The sequence below is a fragment of the Phocoena sinus genome, chromosome 2 (genome assembly GCF_008692025.1).
Source record: "Phocoena sinus isolate mPhoSin1 chromosome 2, mPhoSin1.pri, whole genome shotgun sequence".
NCBI classification, from domain to species: Eukaryota; Metazoa; Chordata; class Mammalia; order Artiodactyla; family Phocoenidae; genus Phocoena; species Phocoena sinus.
Window position 1 is genome coordinate 103,390,581 of NC_045764.1, and position 19,932 is coordinate 103,410,512.

The 19,932-nt window shown below is 51.8% G+C and overlaps 1 protein-coding gene across 1 annotated transcript in view; it reads left to right on the forward strand.

Moving 5' to 3' along the window:
• The first annotated feature begins 404 nt into the window (after positions 1–404).
• LOC116748598 (dehydrogenase/reductase SDR family member 2, mitochondrial-like) overlaps positions 405–19,932 on the forward strand; it is a 160,572-nt gene continuing 141,044 nt past the window's right edge. The window contains 2 exon segments of the mRNA XM_032621729.1: positions 405–418; positions 5,495–5,620. Coding sequence (XP_032477620.1) covers positions 405–418; positions 5,495–5,620 — 140 coding nt within the window.

Consider the following 19,932-nt stretch of genomic DNA (forward strand, 5'->3'; position numbering starts at 1 on the left):
TGCCTGTCCTTTCATTCACTCCCCTCCACCCCCCGCCCAGTGTGGGGTCTTGAGCCTGCTTGGACCCACGGGTCTGTCCGCTTCTGTTGTGTGTGAGAGTCTGGGAACAGCTGGACTGGCACGACTGGGTCATTGGTAAGTGGTCTGTGCAGTATTCTGCAGAATTTCACTCAGACAAGTACTTCCTACACTTTCCCCCTCCTGAGGCTTCCTCACCAGCTGTGTGGGGGAGGCCTTTTCTCACCTCCAACTTTCTTAATTCTAGGACTGTAAAGTCCATGAATCCTTGAGTTTTTCAGATAGAAACAGCAGTGCCTGAAACCCAGCCTGCTGCCTACTCACATTCTCGCACTCAGCTGCAGGCTCCACGGCGGAGGGGCCCCTGACCAGTGCTCAGGACAGCCATGAGCACAGCCAGGTGAGGCTGAGCTGACGCCGCCTAAGGGCAGGGATGCTGTGCCCAGGTTGGTGTTCGTGATGCCGGAACTGCCCACCTTCACTCCTGTTTACTTTTCGTGCTGGTGCTTCTTTCTCCTGGGCTCTGTCTGCAGCTCAGTCTTTTTTTTTTTTTTTAGGCTGCACTGGGTCTTAGTTGTGGCCCATGGGATCTTCGTTGCAGCATGCAGGATCTTTAGTTGCAACATGTGGGCTTCTTAGTTGCAGCATATGGACTCTTAGTTGCGGCATGCATGCGGGATCTAGTTCCCCAACCAGGGATCGAAACTGGCCCCCTGCATTGGGAGCTTGGAGTCTTAACCACTGGACCACCAGGGAAGTCCCTGCAGCTCAGTCTTGATTTCTTCTCTGATTGTCATAAAAAAGCTCGTGGGACTATCAGAGCCCTTAGGATCACCTAGCTCAACTTTTCTTACCAAGGTGCCAATGGAGTCAGAGAGGGGAACAGACACCCAAGATCATGCAGCTTCTGTTGACATCTCCCATGTGGCTTGCAGGGTCTTAGTTCCTTGACCAGGGATTGAATCCAGATCCTCAGCAGTGAAAGCACGGAGTCCCTGGACCGCCAGGGAATTCCCTCTCTTTCCTGATTTTCGATGTTTCTAATGACTGTACGTCTCTCCCTAGTCTTTGTTTTCTTTCCTTTACCATTCTCTTATCTCTTTGGACCCAAGAGATAAGAGAAGGCCACCTACCTCAACATTGGGACTAGGTTGAGGTGTGTCCATTTGACTTCCCATCTTCCACATTTGGGCATCTGAATTGACCAGCATGGAAAGGGGAATCAGAGTGGGCAATGCCAGGTTCAGAGGCCACTCCAAGCTCCCAGGACCTGCATTCAACTCTGGCCCAGCTGACTGCTTCAAAGTAAAGATGAATGAGGGGAGAGGGTGCCAGAGCCTGGGCCTTTGGAAGCCACTCAATCTCAGGCCCTGGTCTAGGGGGACTTGAACAGGAAGGGGAACCAAAAGAGACAGATGAGGGCTTCCCTGGTGGCGCAGTGGTTGAGAGTCCGCCTGCCGATGCAGGGGACACGGGTCTGTGCCCCGGTCCGGGAAGATCCCACATGCCGCGGAGCGGCTGGGCCCGTGAGCCATGGCCGCTGAGCCTGCGCGTCTGGAGCCTGTGCTCCGCAACGGGAGAGGCCACAACAGTGAGAGGCCCGCGTACCGCAAAAAAAAAAAAAAAAAAGAGATAGATGAGGCCTGACCGGTCTCTCCGCACTTCACCTGCAATAGCCTGGATCTGCTTTTCCTTACAAGTAGGGCAGCTTTCCGGCAAACCACCTTACAGCAAGAAGTGTTGTAGGACGCCGGCTTGCTGAGAGATGGGAACAGCTTCTCAGAGGTGCTATAACTCCAGCCTTCCAGCAGGGGATGTCCTGTCCCGACAAAATGCAAGTCCTCTTTTTCCTGCTGCCCTCCCAGCCAAGGAGACTGATTCCCCCGACACTTGATGGGGTTAATCTGTGCTCACAGCTAGGGGGAGAGGAGTCCCCTGGGGGTCAGAATAGTGTTTAGAATCTGGTGTCCTGTTTAAGAAAGGTAAAACCATCAGGAGTTGAAATCCCTCATCCCTCTGAATAAAAGCCTGTAAATATGACCTTGCAGAGAAGAGAGAGAGCATGGGAGAGAGAGAGCAAACAGAGTGAAAGCAGCTGGGATAAAAAAGCAAGGAGATGTAGGACCTGCAAAGGGTGTTTTTGGAAATAGGGTACCAGAAGAGACATAAACTGAAAACAAAGGCTGTCCCTCCCAAAGCAGAGCATTTGGTCACCTTCATTATGACACTATGACACTGATACAGATTGATATTTCATCTGAAATTTCTCCACAATTCCTGAGCAGCACCTATTCTCTTATCATGTATAGATACCAACACCTAACTCCAGGGAACTGAGTTATGCAAAGGTTGCTAAGGAACGAGGGGAGATGCAGTAGGTACGGCAGGGGTTGCTTAGTAACCAGAGTCCCTTTATGATGGAGTGGCCAGAGCAGGTCTGGAACTGATGAAGATCTGTGGACAGAGTCAGCTCACACCAGAGCCTCCTGAAAGGGCATGTCCGTTGGCCCCTGGGCCCAGAGTGGCCAGAGCCTGCCTCTCTTCAGCTCCCTGGCACTGCCTTGCCCAAAAAGTACACCCCAAGTCCTTGAGTATCCTCAACAGTGCTTTGCTCCAACCATGCCTTCCCCACTTCCCTTGGCAGGAAGCTAATCAGGTTGCTAGATTCAAGAAGGGGCAGGGCTCTCCAGAAAGCAAACGGGAATCTCACCACAGGGGAGGCAGGAGCCTCTGGGCTCACACTGACCCGGAGCTGGGAAATTTGGGGTTGGGTGGAAAGAGAGTCCCCTAGGCATGCATCCCTGATGTATTTGCAGTTCACAGGGAAATGTCTTCCTCTCTGAGTCTCCCATACCAGTCTTCATCCTGCGCATAGCTAGGGTGGCACACCTCTTCCCTTCCCAAGGGTGAGCTGGGTGCGTGGGTCTCCACACAGCAGCCTGGCTTGGGGCTCCTTTGGCTGCCTGGGTTCCTCACAGCTGCCCTTCAGAGAGCTTCACTTCAGCACAGCCTGGAGGAGTCATCATGCAGGCATTTGGAACCAGTCAGCTTTTGCAACCAGGAGTCCTCCATTCTCTGTTCCCCAGGCACAGAGGTGACCCTGCTCTCTCCCAAACACAGTGGACACTCACACCCCTCTGCTTCTCCTCTCGGTCTGTGCCCTGGACCAGAGCACAGACCACCTATCCTGCTGCTTCCCCCGTCAGACCTCCCTTCACCTTCCAGGTCTTGTTTATCTGCAGCCTCCCTAGTGATGATTCTCCCAGCCTGAGCAGAATGAGCTGTGCACCCCTGTAATGTATTGGACTGACGAGCACCCCTGGACTCAGGGCCGGCAAGGCTCTGGGGCCCCAGAGAGGGAGCAAGTGGCATTGCCCTCAAGGAGTCCACTGAGCCTCTGCTTCCTCCACCATCTGGCAGCATGCTCCCAGGAAAACCTTTGTGGATTGAGCGTTTATACACAAAAGCTTGCTGTTTCAAACAAAGCCCTTTGCACAGAACATCTCTGAGAAAGTGTTTGAGACACTGGGAAATTTGCCTCCAAGAAGAGAACTGGGAGACTTAGGTTTTGAACTAGTTTTGAACCACTTGAATTTAAAAATTTACCATGAGCAGATAATCTTTACTTTTTAAACATTTTGATTGTGAAATATAACAAATACAGAAAAAGTATATATGTATGTATATACATATGCAAGACACACATATGTTTTTTTTTCTTGTGGAGGTATATTCTTTTTGAAAATTTTAATTTATTTTTTAATTAAAACCGTTTTTTTTTTTTTTTTTTTTTTGCAGTATGTAGGCCTCTCACTGTTGTGGCCTCTCCCGTTGTGGAGCACAGGCTCCGGATGCGCAGGCTCAGCGGCCATGGCTCACGGGCCTAGCCGCTCCGCGGCATGTGGGATCTTCCCGGACCGGGGCACGAACCCGTGTCCCCTGCATCGGCAGGCGGACTCTCAACCACTGTGCCACCAGGGAAGCCCGCAATTAAAACCTTTTTTATTGAAGTATAGCAGATTTGCAATGTTTCAGGTGTACAGCAAAGTGATTCAATTATATATATATCTATATGTGTATGCACATATAGATGTATATGTATTCTTTTTCAGATTCTTTTCCATTACAGGTTTTTTTTTTTTGGGCTACGCTGTGAGGCATGCGGAACAATGCGGGATCCACATGAGGGATTCCCCGACCAGGGATCGAACCCACGCCCCCTGCAGTGGAAGTGCAGGGTCTTAACCACTGGACCACCAGGGGAGTCCCCATTATAGGTTATTACAATATATTGAATATAGCTCCCTATGCTATACAGTAGGTCCTTGTTGCTGATCTATGTTATATATAGTAGTGTATGTCTGTTAATCCCCAATTCCTAATTTATCCCTGCCCCAAGACACACATATCTTAGTGGACACCATGTAGTCATACAATGGAACACAGACAGCATCCCAGAAACCCTTCAGTTTGCCACTCCCCGGTCGTCCCCCCTCTTTTACCCTAGGAATATCCACTCTCCTGACTTCTGTGATAATTACTGCCTTGCTTTTCTCTGCAGTTTTAACACCTGTTTGCATTCTTAAACAACATAGAGGGGTTTTGCCTGCTTTTGAAACTTGTGTATGTGGAATCACATAATAAAGGATTATTTTGTGCCTGGCTCTTTTCCCTCAATGATATCATTTTTTAGATTTCTTTATGTTGTTCGGTGTAGCTTCAGTTCACTAATGTTCATTGCTGCATACTATTCCATTATATAAGTGCAACCCAATTTGTCTATCTATTCTACCATTAATGGACATTTGGGCTTGGTTCCAGTTTGAGGCTATTTCAAAGCATGTTGCTGTGAACGCTCGTGTGAAGGCTCATGGTGCACATGTGACAGCACTCCTGGGTTGTGAAAGTGCAGAGTCAGAGGGCTGTTCGTTCAACTTCCCCGGGCAGTGCCAAACCATTTTCCAAAGTGGCTGTGCTTATACTCCCTCCAGGTTTGACGGAGACTTTCGTTGATTTCTACTTTTTCAACTATAAGCAGCTCATTAAAATTGATAATTGGTGTAATTATTAGTTTGGTATCTGGCATTCTCACTCTACTGGGAAGCTCCATAGGTGGAGGTTGGGGGCCACGGTTCACCAGGGGTCCCGGCATCTACTGCCCAGGGCTCGGTGCTTGCTTATGGAGTGAATGGGAAAACAATCATGTCTACTTAATTCTGGATCTCACATTCTAATTTGCCCCTTTTATAAAGAGAGAATTTTCAGGAAAGTTTCCCTGACCTGAGGCTCACCTGTTTGAAATTCACCCTGACTGGCCCGACTCTTTCCCACTCTCTGCCACTGGCCTTGTCTGTCCGGAGGAGCTGGGGGCAGATCATCACCATTCTTGCTGACGGCGTCAGTGATAAATGAAGTTGATTCTTTCCCCCAGGGCCGAGTTCAGTGGGAAGTAGACCAGTCACCGGCCACCGTGCAGGGCCTGGGTCCCCCGGGGCCTCTTCCGTCCCTGTGCCGGGCTCTCTGTGCAACTGAGCAGCAGCGGGATAGAACAAAATGGCATTCTGGCCAATCAGGTAGCCGGGGTCACAGGGTCCACTGATGGGTGAGTATCCTATTGCCCTGTGGGTCTTGACCCCTCACAGGGACACTTACTTGCTCAAAAGGACCTCGGGGCTATAGAGCAGGACACAGCCTTGTTGATTTCCAGGGCTGGGGGGGAAGGAGAATAGTAGCGAGGAGCTGAGGCTTTGTTCCATTCATCTCCACCGCAGGATTGGCTTCGCCATGGCTCAGCGTCTGGCCCAGCAGAACGCGGGCCTGGCGGTGGCAGCGCTGCAGGAGGAGGGGCTGAGCACTGTGGGCACCATGTGCCACAGGGGAAGGCAGAGACCAGGAGCAGCTGGTGGACACAGCAAGGGGCCCCGGGGGTGGAAGGACACAGGGAGGAGAGTGTGCAGAACACCCTGCCTGCTCAGCCCTGGGAGGCATAGGGGCCAGGAGGGGGGCTTGGAGGCCCTGGAAGGCGGTCTGAGACCACACCTGCTCACAGTCTAACCGGGCGGACCTCACTGCTCACACCGGCTCTCTGGAAAGGGGTCTGTTCATGGGAGGACCTCATTCCTACCCATCCTGGGAGATCTGTGGTTGAGGAGGGATCTAAAGGGATTTCTCCATCCCCAGTCCCCAGAGGGGTTTCCTCCCCTGAGGCCCTCAGCCCCGGAGAGCCTACCCCTGGGCCTGTCCAGGGCACTAACCTTCACTGAGAGTTTGGTTCTCACAGGAGCCTTGTGACCACTCCTGCTGGAGACGGTATCTAATTAGCAAGCTTTTTAAATAAATTTATTTATTTTATTTATTTGTTTTTGGCTGTGTTGTGTCTTCACTGCTGCATGCGGGCTTGCTCTAGCTGCAGCGAGCGGGGGCCACTCTTTGTTGCACTGCGCAGGCTTCTTGTTGCAGAGCATGGGCTCTAGGCACGTGGGCTTCAGTAGTTGTGGCGCACGGGCTCAGTAGTTGTGGCACGTGGGCTCTAGTAGGATGCAGGCTCAGTAGTTGTGGTGCATGGGCTTAGTTGCTCTGTGGCATGTGGGATCTTCATGCACCAGGGCTCAAACCCATCTGTGTCCCCTGCATTGGTAGATGGATTCTTAACCACTGAGCCACCAGGGAAGCCCCTAATTAGCAAGCTTTGCCTCAATGTCCCATGCACAGGGTTGCTCAGGGAGGACGAGGCCTCCTCAGGCCATCTCTAGGCTCACCCAGCCCTTCATTTCCCCCCATCCCCCCAGGCCCTGGAGCACTGTGGGGACATCGACTCCCTGGTGTGCAGCTCAGCAGTCAGCCCCCCCGGTGGGGAGCACCCTGGGTGCCAGTGAGCAGGTGGGGGACAAGGTGAGAGGCTGCCCCTGGGAGTTGGCTGAGGGGTCTGAAGTGCTCCCTCACCAAGACCCTCCTCTCCCCTCCTGACGTTACTGTAAAAGCAGGCGCTGACCACGTGCCCCCTGGAATGCGCTGTGATGCTCCTTTCTGGCCTGTGTGCTTTTAAAGCTGGTTCCTACACTCTTTCTGCCCTCTTTTCTCTTCCCGTCCCTTTTGCATGTATTCATTTGGCAAATATTTATCGAGGACTTGCTATGTGCCAGGCCCTGTTCCAAGCTCTGGGGGTAGAGCTGTGTGATTAAGTCTCTGCTTGTGGTAAGAGTCAAGCATAGTAAGGTGTCTGCTCTCTGCCAACAGTTTATGTTTTTCACATCCTTTGGTGGGGACGTACATTGGTGGTCATGCTCCTCTTTGGTGACCGTACCTGCCACTGAGATTCTCCACCTTTCCTAGATGAGGGCTTCTCACTGTCCCTCAGATGAATCTGCTGTACCTGTCAAACCTGGACCCTCCCACCAGCTTTCCATGGGCTTGGATGTTCTAACCCACTGCAGTCCACTTAGCCATCCTGCCACCTGGTTCACCAGGATCTGGGACAGACCTCGTAAAATGCCTTGAGGTTCATCTCTGGTTTTGTTATTCTCCTACGACTTCGGTTCTGTTCACTCCTGTGTTTTTTCCCCTAGCCCCTCTGACAGACCACATGGACTGTGATGGGGTCGTGTTCTTCCTGTCATTGTTAGCATCCCCCGCTGCCCCAAGCACAGCCCAAAGCTGTCCTTCTGCCTCCCCAGCTCTCTGGGTTCTGCTGACATCCTTCTTGGGCTGGTCCCTCCTGCATATCTGCCCTTGGCTGGATGCCCTTCCCTCCACCCTCAGAAATGGCCTGAAATCCTAGCTCCCTGTGGCCTCCCCAGGCTCTTCAGCTTCCTTAATGTCTCCTAAGCCTCATCTGTGAATCTGTAGCTGGGATTTCATTGCTGACAGTCTCCTAACTCTCCTGAGTCATTTTCCCTTTTAGCGTCTCAGTTCACGGGATCATGACTCTTCTTGGAACTGTTTGAAATCTTCCCTCCTGAAGCTGGGTGCACTAGATGACAGCCTGTCTTACCTTCTCTGCTGCTCGCCTATTCTCCAAGGAAGAGTTGTTGCTATTCCACAAGCGCTTCTGCACAGCTGGACAGAAATCTTCCCCCCATCACATTTGCCACCACCTCAGAGGGGAAATGCTCACAAAATGAGTTTCTCTGTTTTCACCCAAATGCGATTTTCAGCCGGTGCCCGATGAGGAGAATTTCTTCTCGCTCATCTTATCCATGGGCCATTTTGAGCACTTCCTTCAGGCAGACCCCATTCTCTCCAGCTGGCTGGGAAATTTTGAATCTATCACCCCATCCACTTCTCCTCCATCCCGTCCCCAAGGACTCTTCAGACTCTCTGCCCCCTCCTCAGACTCACAGAGCTCCGCAGAGATGCACAGGGCAAGGTATGCAGAAAGGACGCAGAGCTTCCATGGCTTCTCCAGGCACTGCTCTCCCCCAATCTCCATGTGTTCACCAGCCCAGAAGCTCTCTGAACCCTGCCCTTTGGGTTTTGATGAAGGCTTCAGTGCATAGGCATGATTGATTAAATCATTGACCACTGGTAATTTTTTTTTTTTTGCGGTATGCGGGCCTCTCACTGTTGTGGCCTCTCCCGTTGCGGAGCACAGGCTCCGGACGCGCAGGCTCAGCGGCCATGGCTCGCGGGCCCAGCCGCTCCACGGCACGTGGGATCCTCCCGGACCGGGGCACGAACCCGTGTCCCCTGCATCGGCAGGCTGACTCTCAACCACTGACAGGAAAGCTCTGACCACTGGTAATTTTTTAAAATTAATTTTTATTGGTGTATAGTTGCTTTACAATGTTGTGTTAGTTACCATTGTCTATTTATTCAACTTTCAATCCCTCTCCCCTCCCCAGAGGTCAGTGGGATGGGGCTGAAATTTCCAACCCTCTAATCACATAGTTGGTTCCCCTAGCAACCAGCCCCCATCCTTAGGTATTTTCCAAAAGTTAACTATTAACAAACTCAGGTGTAGTTGAAAGGGATTTGTTATGAATATCAAGACACGTTTACCACTTCTATCACTTAGGAAATTCAATGAGGTTTCCCTGGGGTTGGGACTGGTCCAGGCCACACGTTCAGGGCAGGGTGCCACCTGAAGCAGCCTGACTGAGGGCTCTGAAGTGGGGAATCAGAATTTACCAGTGAACCAAGAGCATAAGACTCTGGGGCCAAAGGTTTCAGTCAGTGCAGAGCAGGTTTTACGGGCCTGGAAGAGTTGGGGCCATGGCGGATGGGCAGTGAGGTGTGCTGAGGAGACGCAGACAGGCAGGGCAGGACAGACTGCTTCAGTGGGAAAGCCAGGCCCAGAGAGGTGACTTGCTGGGGTGTCCCACAGCCTTTTAATAGCCAAGGCCATGGGCAGAACCTTGCCATTGGATCTCCAGCTCCAGCCCCAAGACCTTCTCCCACACTCCACAGGGGCTGAGCGCAAAGACAGTGAGGGAAGTTGCTAGACAGGCCAGGCCAGTGCCCCAGAGGCCTGCAGGGAGACACTGAGGGTGGTGCAGAGGGACCCCAAGGAGACAGAGGCTGCAGAGAGGGGGCGGGGAACAGCAGGCTGACAGCAGGGTCAGGGCTGCTGACCCCTCACCCTCCTGCAATGAGCGAGAGAAGGTGCTGACTTCCTGGGTAGGAGTGGGGAGGGGTGTCACCAAGAAAAAAAAAAGCCCTATTTCTGTACCCTGAGCAGGAGGCAGGGATTTGAAGCCTGGAGAGAAGAGAACTTTGCTTCCAATAAGGCAACGCTCAGAGAGGGGATTTGTGTGTGTGCGGTGTCTGTGTGTGTGTGTCTATGGTGGGGAGACCTCAGGGATGGGAAGGGCTGGGGACAGGAGAAAGGATACAGGAGAAAGGATACAGGAGAAAGGTACAGGAGAAAGGATAAGGGTGCAGGGGGGGGGGGGGTTGCACTCGATTTATGACCCTTGCCCCTTCTTCTGTTGAGGAGCGTCTGGAAAAGCCCGCCCTGGGCTCAAGTTGTCCAGAGTCCTGTCAGGTGAGGGCGTGTCCTGAATGCGGTTTGCGGGGGAGGGGGGAGGCTGAGGGGGAGGGGAAAGGGGAGGGGGAGGGCATAGGGAGAATGAGTTGTGGGGCAAAGAGAAGGGCAGGCCCTCATGTCCACCAATCACACTGCCCTCACCTCGCAGCCTCACAAGAGGACAGGGGCTCCAAGGAAGGCAGCTGCCCGGGTTGGGTGAGGACACGGACTGGACTTTTTGGGTCTCCCCATCCCTTTACCCCAGAGTCCTCCTCAGGCCAAGTTTCCAGCCGGAGGCTGTGGATTGTGGATAATCAGACACAAGTGCTTCCTTGGAATAAATAACCTCAGTATTTCTTTGGTTCCTGACAGACCTTGGGGAGGTACTGGGATGCTTTCACCTGGGCTAATAAGTGAAAAACAAAACACCGAGTTTGGCACATGAGAGCGTTCCTGCTGTTTTGCGGGTATTTGTGTGCTGGAAGGCCCCGGGGTGCGGGGCACAGGGGCTAATTCGCTTGTAGCTCCCACAGGAATGGGAGGGGGTTCCTCAGGATGGGTCAGGCCCTGGCTCTGGGCGCTTGGCATATCCAACTCTACCTGGGAACGTTTTGTCTGTATTTATACATTTCAAGTTAACCTCTTCATCTCTGATCTCTTAAGAAAGCTCTGGAAAGAACTATTAGGGCAAGGGGGAATTCTAGGGCATCCTGGGATGGCTACAGGTGAGGATTATGATAAACGGGGGTGACGGCATTCCAGCCTGAGGGTTCTCTGTCTTGTGATCCTTGAGGGTACCCAGTCTTGTTTGGATGTTGGGCCGCCTGGGAATAAAAAGTGGCACAAGAGCAAGACCCTGGCTGTTTTTCTCTTGTTTTTATCCCAGACCACTGTGGTGGTGGGTCCCTTGTCCCACCACAATGCAGCCCTCACCCCTGTGCTGACATCCCTGGCTGCCTCTGCCTGGGTCCCACTTGTGGGGCTGGGCTCACGGGCAGGAGGGCAGCTGGACGGGCAGTGTCCGGGCAGAGGCTCCTGGTGCTGCACTGGAGCAGAAGGGGTGGTCCCTGGCTGGCCTGAGGCGGTGTCCCTGGGCTGAAGAGTCAAACACATGGGTTTTCATGGAGGCTGGGTTCTGTGGGGTGAGGTGAGGGCAAAAATAGATGAATGCCTGAGGCTATGCTTGGTCAATGCTGAGTTCACCAGTGAAGATCCTCGGTCAGATTTTACCAAGAAGTTGAATAATCCTTTCATCTAAAGCAAATGGTCCTTTTGGCCAAGTAAGCAGTGGGGCAAACATTAGTTGATTAACAGAATAAATGAAAGATTGAGAATAGGATGGGAATGGAGGACAGAAGTGATCAGGGGAAAGGTTCAGAGCTGAAGCTACAGGCCACAGCGTGCCCTGGGGCTTCCTTACATGTGGGGATGGGACACCATGTGGAGGCAGTAGAGGGACTGAAGGAGCCATGCTGGGCTGGGCTGTTGTGTGTGCCCTTGGTGCCTGGACTCAAGTTTAGAGTTTCCGTTGCCTTAGCCATTGAAGGCCAAAAGATGCTCTCCCCTCTGCAGGATGGGTCCCTGTGAATCCCAGTGGGTAAAATGTCTCCCTTTGCTGATCATTTTATCATAAATCTTTGATGTTTTCCAATTGCAACCTGCTCCAGAGAGGTTTTGTCTACATACGTGCAGCTTGTAAAAGGCAAGGCTGAGATGTGAATCCTCATCTGTCTCTCAATCACCCTCCATGACAAAGTGATGGCCAGGCTCTGTCAGCCCAGTTCTCTCTGCAGGTCTGTCTTAGTTTGGTTTCTCTCGAAAGCAGAGACAAGGGCTTTTGGGCGGGAGATGGGAGGAAGCAGGAGTGAGGGAGGGAGTGGTGAGTGATCAGGGAAGCAAGGAAAGCCCATACAAAGACTTCGCTGGTGGCGCAGTGGATAAGACTCCATGCTCCCAATGCAGGGGGCCCGGGTTCGATCCCTGGTCAGGGAACTAGATCCCACATGCATGCTGCAACTAAGGAGCCCACCTGCTGCAGCTAAGACCTGGCACAACCAAAAAAAAAAGCCCGTGCAGGGAGGGTGGCACTGCTTGCCACAGAATCTGTTCCCCAACTTCCAACAGCCCAAGGAGAATATGGAATGCCTCTCAGGTGGGAAGTGTCCACCCTAAGGCTGGTAGCAGAGCGTTTGACAGAGTGCTTCATCTCCCATCCATCGAGAGCGGCCCCTGGGTTTATCACACCCCCATAGTTCCAGTCAAAGAGAAAGATGCTTTCTGCAGTGTAGCAAGGCTCACAGATACAATCCACCCGTCCATGTCAGAAATCAGGCTGAAGGCGAAAGGGGTGAGTCAGGGCACCTAAAGTGTCCACCACAGGTTTCCAGGAAGTAACCATCCAGGGTCTCAGATATGTTTCAAGGACAAAACACTCAACCATTGCTCCAGTGAGGCCCCAGGAAGAAACACAATCTCTCCTCTTCCGCAAATAACAATTAGTCCACTTCCCCCAAATGATAGCCTTCAGAAATTTTCACTGGAGGCTTTCAAGCCGCCAGATCTCGTATCTATGGTTAATAGTTTGAGCAGTCCACGTGGCTGTCCCGTGGGGTTCCCAGAAGAAAGCAGAGGATTGAAATGAGGAGAAGGCAGGAAAGCAAGATCTGAGAGGAAACTCAGAATAAACTCATTACACACTAATAGAGATGGGCTGGGGTCTTTCAACAAGCGAATGTTCTACTTGTCAAAAAATAGAATCATTTAGGGCTTCCCTGGTGGCGCAGTGGTTGAGAGTCCGCCTGCCGATGCAGGGGACACGGGTTCGTGCCCCGCTCCGGGAAGATCCCACATGCCGCGGAGCGGCTGTGCCCGTGAGCCATGGCCGCTGAGCCTGCGCGTCTGGAGCCTGTGCTTTGCAACGGGAGAGGCCACAACAGTGAGAGGCCCGCGTACCACAAAAAGAAATAAAAAAAAGAATTAAAAAAAAAATGGTGAAATTTACATATTAACAACTCCCTTTGCTTTTCCCTGAGTAAAAATCAGGACAGTTTAGAATGTGAGGACCTGGGAGGGGAGGAAGACAGGGCACCCTTTTGTCCCATTTTGACCCAGCTTCTGGAGACAATTGACAAAAGACACTGGTGGTGAGACTGGGGCCTTGGTGACCTGATACACCTCAGGTGTGGGACTGAGATGTGGAGCCTTGGGGTTTAACCACTGGATATCTCAACAGTAATCTTGACCAGAGCACTGGGCATTTTGGGTCTTGAGTGTCCTGGGTTAGATTTTATCATCTAAAGCAAATGGTCCCCTTGGCCAAACAGCTTATTGAGAACATAGTTGGCTCACATTGGGAGAGTTCCTTTTAACAGGCACCAGGAAGGAGTATGAGATGCCAAGCAAAAGAAACCATCATCCCTATCACCCAACTTCACAACAGAGCCCAACAGCCCATATCAGATTGAGTCGTCTCAGAATCCTCCTCTCACTCCTTTCTTCCCTGTACTCCTAAAGTGCACCAGCTAACTCCATGGCAAACATTTCAGGGAGACTCAGTGCCCCTCTTGCCTTCACTTGTTGGGGGTTAAGAACTGAAATGTTTCCCAAAGACTGGAGTGGACCAGTAGAGATCTCTTTCGTTATCAAAGCTTCTGTAATAACACACAGGTATATGGGAGGAGGGGAGACATTGTTTTCAGCTGTATCAGCTCACACCTTAGTAGGGAGGCCGAGGGTCCTGTCAGAGGGGGAGAGAGGGTGGCAGGGAGAGGTCCCAGGAGGAGTGGGGTGGGCAGGGACGCTAGCTGTGGAGCACGAGAAGGGCAGGTGTTCTGTCTCTCAACCACGCTATCCTGACTTGCAGTTTTTGCTGGTGCAGCCAGGAGTCTGGAGTTGGAATCCTCTGTGGCTGGCGAGTAGACAAGGATGATGGCACCGCCATTAGAGAGCCGGGTTCCCCAGGCCAGTGGAATGGCTGAGGAACTAAATCTTCAGGAGGGGAATGTCTCCTGACCCCCTTAGAGGAGCTTATTTCCCAGGAGTGTTCCTGTGAGTATATTTCCAAGGCCAGCATCCTTTCTCCACAGATTCTTTTTATTGCCATGGAGACAGTCTGCGGCTCTGTCCAATGAAGAGTCTGAACAGCAGGCACCATGACAACCTGTGGGGGTTGGAAGGACAGCTCCAAAGCACCTCACAGACCACAGCAAGGACGGAGGCCTGGGGACAGTATGATTGTCACGAGTGTGGCTGATGAAAGGGGACAGCTTGACTGTTCGCTGCCTTCTCTCTGTGAGCAGTGAGCGAGGGATGGGTGTGACAGGTGGGTCTAGGGCTGGCGGTGTTGAGGTTTGGGGCTGCCGAAGCCCCATTCTTTTCAGCTTCATTCTTTTTTCTGACTCTGTATTTTGCTTACCCCCGGCCAGGCCAGCTGATATGTGCCTGGAGCCGTGACAAAGCCAGAGCAGGGCAGATCTGTCCAGCCCCGGGTGGGGGGAGGGGGCGGAGAGGAGGAAGCAGCACATTCCTAGGAAATGACCCACAACTAAATAAGTGCTCTTCTGTAGAAATCACCCCACCCCTCCCAGGACTGTGGAGACAAGCAACTTGCTTGCTGCCAACTTGAAGTGAAGCTTCCTAATTCCCATGTTGGGGTATCCTGGCTTTGCCGATGGCAAGGTGTTGGCGGTATGAGGCCAGAGGCCTGTGCACGCTCTCTGCTTGTCCCCAGCATTTGCCCAGCTCCTGCTGGGGTCTGCCAGACACAGGTGGGTCCCGTGACCTCTGTGTTCAGCCCATAGCTGGTTACTTTGCAGAGCTGGGTCAGGAGCCTTGCCCACCTCCTTCCTTCCTCCCAGGCGCTCTCTCTAGTCTATCCATCCCCTGGCCCTGGGCTTCCTCACTCCCAGGCCAGTGCTCTTACCTCACTATTCCGTGGTTGGGTTATTCAAAGAATCAGCCTGTGTCTCTACTGCAGGCCTCACCCTGAAGGGCTAGAGAGGAGCAGAGTGGTACTGAGATCTCTCTGTTCCTGGAGTGTCTTAGGAAAGTCACAGACATGACCTAAGGTCTGCCCATCCTGCTGGTGGCTATCCTGGTGAAGGCCACATCTTAGGAGACAGAAGGTGGTCTGTAAGAGCAACCCTCAGGACTAAACTCATAACCAAATTTTTATAATAGATGCAAGACATGACTCCAGTTCTGGAGGGTCAAACTCTGTGTGACTCAGTTTTCTCATGTGTAAAATAGAATTAAATGAATTAACAGCTGGGCCTGGTTTATGGTAGGTTTTAGCTGTTATTATGATGTTTTATTACCGAGTCCTCATACGGAGCTTGGGAACACGACTCACTGTTCAGTTATTCTCTGCAGATGTTCCTATGCCTGCCCAGCAGGGGGTTTGCTTGTTTCCATCAACTCCAGGCCTGGGAGCAGCCTCTGCCCTGCTCTTCCACCGTGTACACCTATTATGTGGAGATCGGTAATCCCAGCCCAGAGCTATTCATCTTCACCTCCCAGGGATCCCCTGCTGGTGTGGTTTGCACTTCAACCCACCTAGATAAGAGAGCATCTCACGAAGACAATCCTTACAGGTGACGGGGATTACAATTCTTTCTTGTGGCATCCTCCATCTTTTTTTTTTTTTTTTTTTTTTTTTTTTGCGGTACGCGGGCCTCTCACTGTTGTGGCCTCTTCCGTTGAGGAGCACGGGCTCTGGACACGCAGGCTCAGCGGCCATGGCTCACGGGCCCAGCCGCTCCGCGGCATGCGGGATCCTCCCGGACCGGGGCACGAACCCGCGTCCCCTGCATCGGCAGGCGGACTCTCAACCACTGCGCCACCAGGGAAGCCCTTTTTTAAAAAATATATATTTTATTTTATTTATTTGGCTGCGTTGGGTCTTCGTTGCTGCGTGCAGGCTTTCTCTAGTTGCGGCAAGCGGGGGCTACTCTTCTTTGCGGTGCGTGGGCTTCTCACTGCGGTGGCTTCTCTTGTTGTGGAGCACAGGCTCTAGGCACGCGGGCTTCAGTAGTTGTGGCATGTGGGCTCAGTAGTTGTGGCTCGCGGGCTCTAGAGCGCAGGCTCAGTAGTTCTGGCGCATGGGCTTAGTTGCTCTGCAGCATGTGGGATCTTTCCGGACCAGGGCTCAAACCCGTGTCCCCTGCACTGGCAGGCAGATTCTTAACCACTGGACCACCAGGGAAGTCCCGCATCCTCCATCTTCTATCCAACAAGCACAGATCACAAGCCTCCAACTGCCCATCATAAGCCCTTTATGTTCTCATGTAACCTAGGGGTCAGTTCTGTGTTCAGTGCTCTGATTTGACAGCTGGTGGCCTGACCTCTTTGGCCAACACCTCACCTAGTGCAAGTACATGCCTCCATTTCCTCCAGCCCTCAGCTGTCCAATTAGCCTTTGACCCCTAGCAGTGGTTCTTCTGAACCAGTCCGCAAGGAATGTCTTACACAAATCACAGAGTATGTCTTCAGAAGCTCCTCCATCCTGGGTCATCACACTTTGGTGCATCCTATCACTGCATCCATGTGATGTCTTTCTCCTCTCCCATGTCAAAACCTGCTCTTAGGAAGTTTGCAAACTCATTCATTCTGATGGGTAAGTGACTTTTAGAACTCAGTCACTCCAACGTTTAGAAGGCTTCCGGGTAGCCATCCTTAATGCTTAATGTGGATTAGCTGCATGCTCATATGTTCAATAAACATCGCCTGATGATATGCTCCAGTGGATGCTGCTGTAATTATCTTCGTCATCGTTGTCACTGATAACCATTTACAAGCACCTGCTATGTCCCAGGTAAGATCATTGGCCATAGTAGAGTATAGTGGCCAACATCTGTACTGGATCCCTACCCCATTTGTTATGCCAAATTTTCCAGAAGGACCGAGGATTTACATGTAAAGTAATATAACTTGTGTTGCGGCTTATGGACAAGAACACATTTTATAGCCCCATGTATAATAGTAAAAGGCAGGAAACCACCTAAATGCCCAACAATAGGCCATGTTTAACAGGGGATGATTAAATAAGTTATAATACATCCATTTATGGACTACTCTGTATCTTGTTTTTTTTATGTCTTTATTGAATTTGTTACAATATTGCTTCTGTTTTATGTTTTGGTTTTTTGGCCGCGAGGCATGTGGGATCTTAGCTCCCCCGACCAGGGATCAAACCTGCACCTCTTGCATCGGAAGGTGAAGTCTTAACCACTGGACCTCCAGGGAAGCGTATCTTTAAAATTAAAAAAACAAAAAACAAACATGGGCATAGGTTTGTAACTACTCCAAGACAAAAACTCCAAGATGAAAGTTAAAAGGGAAAAACGCAAGGTGTGGCACAGTCTATAGAGTGTGCTACTGCGTGTGCAATGAGAGGAGATCTATAGAAGGGTGTATGCAGAGATTATTTTTAGAAGGAAAAAGGAAGTTGACAAGAGTGGTTGGTTCTGGGAGTGGGATTGTTGATCTAGGTAGGAGGATGGCTTACTTTTTATCCTTTAATGGAGTTTGGATTCTTCTTATTCCTCACCACATGTGGGTACTATTTCTTTATTTAAAAATTTAAGAGATGAGCAAATGTTATGGAATCAGACAGACTTGGACTGAAGTTGAATTTCTATCCATTTCTACTTGCGTGGCCTTGAGTGTGGTACTTACCTTCATCTACTCTCTTTCTCTGTAGAATGGGGAATAAGAGCACCCACCTCTCGGGTTGTGGTGAGGATTAAGGGGGAGAGAGCCTGCAAAGTTCTCAGCACAGTGCCCGGCACAAAGCAGACCATTAGTTGTTAGGCGCTTTACATAATTGTCTCTAATTACCACTCTGGGTGCAGTACTACTCAACTAAGCTGTGCTCTGTGCGTCAAGCATCCAGCAAAGTCTGGTGATATAAAAGCAGCGGGACAGGGCTTCCCTGGTGGCGCAGTGGTTGGGAGTCCGCCTGCCGATGCAGGGGACACGGGTTCGTGCCCCGGTCCGCGAGAATCCCACATGCTGCGGAGCGGCTGGGCCCGTGAGCCATGGCCGCTGAGCCTGCGTGTCCGGAGCCTGTGCTCCGCAACGGGAGAGGCCACAACAGTGAGAGGCCCGTATACCGCAAAAAAAAAAAAATTTTAAAAAGCAGTGGGACAATCAGGCAGCAAACAACCAACCATAACAATCCTGGAACAAAGAATCTCAGAGGAAAACATGTTTAACTCTGCCCGAGGGGTATAGGATAGGGGGCCAGGAAGGGTTCACTAAAGAAGCGACATTTGCCGTGGGAGTTTTATAGGATGAGAAGGAGCAGCTCCAGCAGAGACAGCACACGAGGAGAGGCACAGGTGTGAGGGCTTGGGGCCCTCTGTCCCTGCCATAGGAGAGCAGAGTGTGAGGGAGAGGGTGGGGGCAGGACCCTCAGATGGAAACAGTGCTGGGGACAGAGGTGAAGCACCAGTCCCTCTCAACGGCAGTGCCTTGGCCCCTCCTTTTCCTCGTGGCCACCTCCTAGAGATCATCATCTGTTTCCAGTTGCTGCAGTGGAGTCTGGGGCAAGAGCACCGGGAGCCTTTCTGCAAATGTGCTTTGGAGACTTCTCGTCTAGCCACAGCCTTTGGAAGTAGCAGCAACACGTGCTCTTTAGGGCAGGCGTGTTTCTATTCCACATGCTCCTAATACTGCAGTCTGTTACCTCTAGACATTTTCCTTCTCTGAAATATTCACACCGAGGACTTGTATGGATGTTCTGTTTGCTCTATCAATTATATATCTGCCTATAAAATATAGACACGTTTCTCCCTTTCTGGATAAGCAGGGAAGGATCAATGCAGGGAACTGTGATTGAACCAGATGCTCTGGAAGGAGGAAGAGCTGCAACAGCTGATGGGCTCTGGCGGTCACCCTACAGTCCGAAAAGAGAGAGCCCACCCTGATTGTCAGATGATGGTTTAGCCACGCCTGGGGAAGAGCTGAGTGTGCAGCCTCCCTCCCTGTCTTCCGGGTAACGAAGCCTCTGGATGACCCTGCCAACAATAATGAGATGAAAATGAAGAGCCCTGCAGTATAATGAGCGCGATAAAAATAGAGACTTGCTGAGTAAAGGGCCGCAGCAGTGGAGAAGCGGGAGGAGGAGACAAGCCTGGAGCAGGTGGACCGGGCCCCCCAGCCAGACTCCCTGCTCTGTTGCTAGGACTCTAATGGGCCAAGGCTGGTTAGGGCTCTGTAGGTGGGGTGGTAAGGATGTCAGAGAGGGATTAAAGAGTGGACCTGGGTGAGCATCCCCAGCAGACCCTATCCTGGTCACCGTGACTCTGAGCTCCACAGGGGATGGACAAGGTGTGGCCAACATGCACGCTGATGGAGGCTGTGAGATTCCTGCCCTTAGCTTGAACCCCTCGCCTGCCAATGAGCATCAATCAGAAAATGCTCTGAGTAAATGTACCAATTTTTTTCAAAACATTGTACCCCTTGTCTGTAGTGTATAGTGTAAGAAGCCTGCTAATTATGCTTGCCTTCCCTCCTCCCTCCCTCCCTCCCTCCTTCCCCCCTCCCTCCTTCCCTCCTCCCTCCCTTCCTCCTCCCTCCCTTCCCCCTTTCCTTCCTTCCTTCTTCAGTTGGCAGCTTGGAGTATCTGCCAGGAGAGGCAGCTGCTCCTACAGAAGGAGGGCTCTGCGCACTGCAGGGACAGCTGCATGTGATGCCTTCTGTCACCTTGTCCCTCTGCAGTCTTTATTTTTTAAATTATTTTGTAAAAGAAAAATTAAAATTTATTTATTTTGCGGTACGTGGGCCTCTCACTGTTGTGGCCTCTCCCGTTGCGGAGCACAGGCTCCGGACGCGCAGGCTCAGCGGCCATGGCTCACGGGCCCAGCCGCTCCGCGGCATGTGGGATCTTCCCAGACCGGGGCACGAACCCGTGTCCCCTGCCTCGGCAGGCGGACTCTCAACCACTGCGC